At 32.1% G+C, this 4,957-nt stretch overlaps 1 protein-coding gene across 1 annotated transcript; it reads left to right on the forward strand.

Moving 5' to 3' along the window:
* Positions 1-3,350: 3,350 nt before the first annotated feature.
* On the forward strand, positions 3,351-4,025 carry LOC118755011 (EF-hand domain-containing protein D2 homolog; the record flags this gene model as incomplete). Its single annotated transcript, XM_036489869.1, has 1 exon — positions 3,351-4,025. A coding segment is annotated over one exon (470 nt), but the record flags the coding sequence as incomplete, so codon positions are not given.
* Between the last annotated feature and the right edge of the window lie 932 nt (positions 4,026-4,957).

Here is a 4,957-nt window from a genome sequence, read left to right on the forward strand (position 1 = left end):
CCCTGTTAGTAAAGGCAACTTTACTGCTTACATTAGAAAACGGCCCTTAGTCTATTTTGTTACCTTATTTCCTTCGTTTTTGTTGTAATTTTTGTGTTTCTTTGTGCACATGCTTTATGTGCATATCTATATTTTTACTTGCAATTTTAATTCAATTATGATGTATTTTTATTGCGTTTTTTTCTTACAAGCCCACAAAATTTATGCACACATAGACTACACCGCTTAATGGCCGCGTGCCATGCCTGTCGATTATATTTAGAAATAAAAAAAAACGTTAACACATTGTCTGCGCTTCACCACAGAAATTCGCTTAATTTCCCTCTACATATTTGCAATTTTGTGTTTGTATTTTGTACAATATTTTTCTTTAAATTTTATTTTACCACCAACCACCGCCATCATTTATCATTTCCCTGTTTATGTTGGTTTTCCTGCATTGCATAAATTACTGTTATTATGTTTCGTGTCGTCTTATGTGGTTTCCACTTGGTACAAACTTGCATTAGGTATTTATTAGTTTGCTTCGCTGAGTGTATGAAACTTCTGCGTGTTACATTAGATGTAATTTATTTCAATAAAACTTACATACATAAACTCAACCAAAAACATTGGAGATTTACACCTTTTTCTTAACCATCTTCCAAAAGGGTTTCAAATTACATATAACTTTCTTAAGGTTCTTTCGTCAGACGTCCATATTGTGATACATATTTTTATTATCCAATTCAAGTTAAATTTGATTTTTCAAGCAGGTGGATACCCTCCTACATTTAGTTTATAAATAAAGCCTTTTCAAAGACATTTCGATTGATACCCATATTGTAATAATTTATTTAACTTGTTAAATAAAATTGAATTCAATTTTTGAACAGTGGGCCCTCTAGAACACCTGAAAATATATTCTATATTTTCAAACTAAAATTTGTTTAACACTTTGGCTTGACACCCATATTTTAATATTTCATATAACTTTCAAACTATAACCTTCTTAAGCCTAAGCCTCTTTCATATTTCAATTCAATAATTCACCTAATTCCAGTTGAATTTGATATTTCAAACAGGTGGCAACCCTACTACATGTAGTTTACTAATAAATCCTTTTCAAAGCCATTTCGATTAATACCCATATCGTAATAATTCGTTTATTTTATTTGAATTAAATGTTTTAACAGGTGGTAACCCTTTTTGGGTCCTTACGTAGCGAAAGGAACACGTAGGTATGCGTTGTATCGAAGTCGGTGTTTAAGATTGTAGCATGACGATCGGACTTCCGGCCGAAAAAATCAATGGATCCTGGGATGTCTTAGGTGTCATAGATGTGTATATATTTCTTTTAGAAGATCAGGATATTTAGTACAGTGTCTTCTCTGCGCCTATAAGGCGTTCTTTCGACTGAAATGGTGCATTTTCGTGTTACTTGCTTTTTCTCTCTACAGATTACAAAGATAAGTACAAAGTTTGCGGAGGAGTAATGATTTTCTATACTCACCTGTTTCACCCTTTTTATCCCTTCTCTATAACTTAAGTACTTATTTACGATGGGCAACTATGCCTGAGTGCAGGCGTCCTCGCCACCCAGTCCTTTATTCTACAATTTTGGTACGTTGCCACTTTCTCCTACTATTCTGCTCCTGATTACTACTGGCATACCATTCATGTCTCCAATTGCTTGCATTAACATTAAATAAACTAAAACTTTCGCTAAATAATTCACTATGACAAATTTCACGCTTTAAAAGGGTCGTCAGTCCATTGGCTTTACTGAGTTTTTGTTTCTCCCTTTATTGTTGGAATTCAGCACAAAATGTGCAACGAAATGTGCTATAAAATAAGTGCAACTGTTGTGCCTGAACCACAATTATTCAATTTTTTGGGCAGAGTAAACATACATATTAGGATGGTACTTAAAATATCAACATGATGGCGTATGCCTTAATTTGGTTTTACGTGTAAAATAAAGACATCCACGAAAATAAAGAAATTGAAAAAATTGGGGTTTGAAAAAATTTTATTTTTTTTTTATCAAATATTCTACAAAGTTTTGACTTTGATCAGCTATAACTCAGCGAGTTTATAAATTTATATGAATAACTTTCAATAGTATGTCAAATTTGTCAGATTTCAAATCACAATTGTGTCGAATTTTTGCAATTTTTGAAATTAAATAAAATTTTTTCGAGTCCTAGCACAGTGGGAAAGTTTCACCTGATTTTGTTTGAAAATTACTGGACGAATAAGGTTTTTAACTAATTGAATAATTTAATACTTGCAACGGATTTTTGTGTAGGCCCGAATTAAAAAACAAAATTTATTGATATTTTTATCACTATATGGCAAAGTTGATAGTATTTTTAAGAAACCATTAAACTCCATATAAGTAAGTTTTTTGGTAACAAATTTCAAATTTTACAGGTGGCAAAAACGTTTTTGAGGTCGTTGAATTCGTATGAATAAAACTGAACAATTCTTAAAATGTCAGACCTTTTATTTATTTGAATAAATCGAGTAAAAGGTCTGAAATTTCAAGAAAAAACAATTGCTTTGTTTTTATTCATACGGTCCACTATTGCGGTTGCTAACCAAAACTCGTAACTTATGCATTTTTTCTAGATGAAGTGCGGGGTTTTTGGGTTAACTGAATACTATTCTGATGTCAGAATCGCGTAATTAAAAATGGCCAATCCAATATGGCGGCTGCTCTCAAAGAAAAAAATATATTGAACAAACATTTTTAGGCTTTCACCGTATGCTGATAAAAAAATTTATTTTTTTTTAATTCGAGCTTAGACAATCGTTTTTAAACCCCGTTCAAGATATACATATTTATCAAAAAAAACATTCAATTTTGAGAAAAAAATTAATCTTCCAGCAATTTTTAAATGACACCAGTCCAAAATTTCAACTATGGCTGGTAGCGAACCCTATTTTTAATTTTTTTTTAATTTTCGTGGATGTATTTTTTGTATGTTGAACCAAACAAAAGGGTGCCCCATACAAAATTTAGATGTTAAATTTTTAAGAGTCACCCTAATACATACTTTTGTTTAAAAAGTAAATATGTACATACATATGTAGGTATAATCAGTCGCCTTTCTCTAGTCAATTTCGGTTTTTATTTTTTGCAATATTTTTTGCAATTGTGTCGCTTCAATTCGTCAATTAGGGGTTGCACGTGCGGTTAGCCTGACTATTTTCTTTACCTGGCAACGGTTTGGGATGCATTTTATTTGACGAATTACTGCAAAAATGGCTACAACAACTGTAGTCGTCTTGCAGCAATATAATTTTAATTTTATATACACTTTTTTAATTTATGTATGTCTCTAATTTAAGTCTCTTCTTCTAAGCCTCCACACTTTCGAGTATTAATTTCAATTTCGTTTCTTCTTCTTCTTCTACTTCCAGATATGACGTCGGTCATGATGGCTACCTAGATTTGACTGAATTGAAATTCATGATGGAAAAATTGGGCGCACCACAAACTCACTTGGGTCTCAAGCAAATGATTGCCGAAGTCGATGAGGATCACGATGGTAAAATTTCATTCCGTGAGGAGCTAATCTATCGCAAAGCGCAAGCCGGAGAACTCGACAACGATTCGGGTCTCAATCAGCTAGCACGACTCACCGAAATCAATGTAGAGGAGGTGGGTGTTACCGGCGCGAAAAATTTCTTCGAAGCTAAAATTGAACAACAACTGCGTTCGAATAAATTTCACGATGAGATACGACAGGAGCAGGAAGAGCGACGTCGCGAAGAAGAAGAGCGCGCCAATAGGCGTTTGCAATTTCAACAGCGTGCAGCGATCTTTCAGTAAAACAAAACAATAAATCGATTGATTGCGCGTAGTACGCTTTGGCGGGGAACGGAAGGGGAAAGTTTTTAGAAAACATTTAAGATTTATCATCAATAATTTGTAGATTTGTAAGTAAGCACATCATTTAAGAACATTAGCAGCAAAGTATGTACGACGGAAGATGGAAATGTGTTTTAGAAATATAGCAAACAAATGAAAACAAAAACAAGAAAACACGCGAAGGAAGTTGTATACGAAGAGAAAAGAACTACTCACACACATCGCATATCGCATAAATATTTTATAAGCATCAAGTACTAAATACTATCAATAATTTTACGCAAAGCAAGCTTACAAGGAAACCCCGAAATAACTAACTAATTAGGGTATTTCCTTAAACTAGGAATAGATAAAAAAATTCTAAAACTTCTGCGACTCGTAAATTTTAAATTTCAACTCGCGAGTACAAAAAATATTTATAACTTGCGAATTTTAAAATGCAACTCGCGAATAAAAAAAATTAAATATAAAAAAAACTTGTACGACTCGTGAATTTAATATTTCAAGTCGTGAATATGAATAAATAAGTATAAAAATTGTATCACTCGCTAATTTCAAATTAAAAAATTTCAAGTAAAAAAAGGATAAAATATAAAAATTTAAGCAGAAACAATGACCAAAACATTTTGAACTTATACGTTCTATATTTCAACTCTCGATTCTAAACAAAAAGAAAAAATAAAGTACTAGATGAAAAACAAAAATCGCGTAAATTTTGGACTCTCGAATTTTACTGGCATACCATAAAATGTCATGGCTGTCGAAAACAAAAGGAGTAATTCTAAAAAATCCATTGATTTTTATTTTTTTACTCCTTAGTTATTTATTTCATTTCAAATTATACATTTCAAAGCGCGAGCCAAATAATGTATCGCGAATTTAAAAAAGCCACTTAAATTTTATCACCCATTTCATTTGATTTTACATTTCACCTCGCGAGCCAAAAAAAAGCATGTCCGACTAAAGAAAAAAATCTCTAGGATTTTAAATTTCAACGCTCCGAAAAAAGTAGTAGCATTTCAAAAACAAAAGGAGTACACCAAAAAATGTAGGCCAAAAAATAAAAATAATAAATCAACTGCATCTAACATTTTTCTT

This window comes from Rhagoletis pomonella, unplaced genomic scaffold, assembly GCF_013731165.1.
Source record: "Rhagoletis pomonella isolate Grant_MI unplaced genomic scaffold, Rhpom_1.0 Rhpom_scaffold_05119, whole genome shotgun sequence".
In the NCBI taxonomy this organism is placed as follows: domain Eukaryota; kingdom Metazoa; phylum Arthropoda; class Insecta; order Diptera; family Tephritidae; genus Rhagoletis; species Rhagoletis pomonella.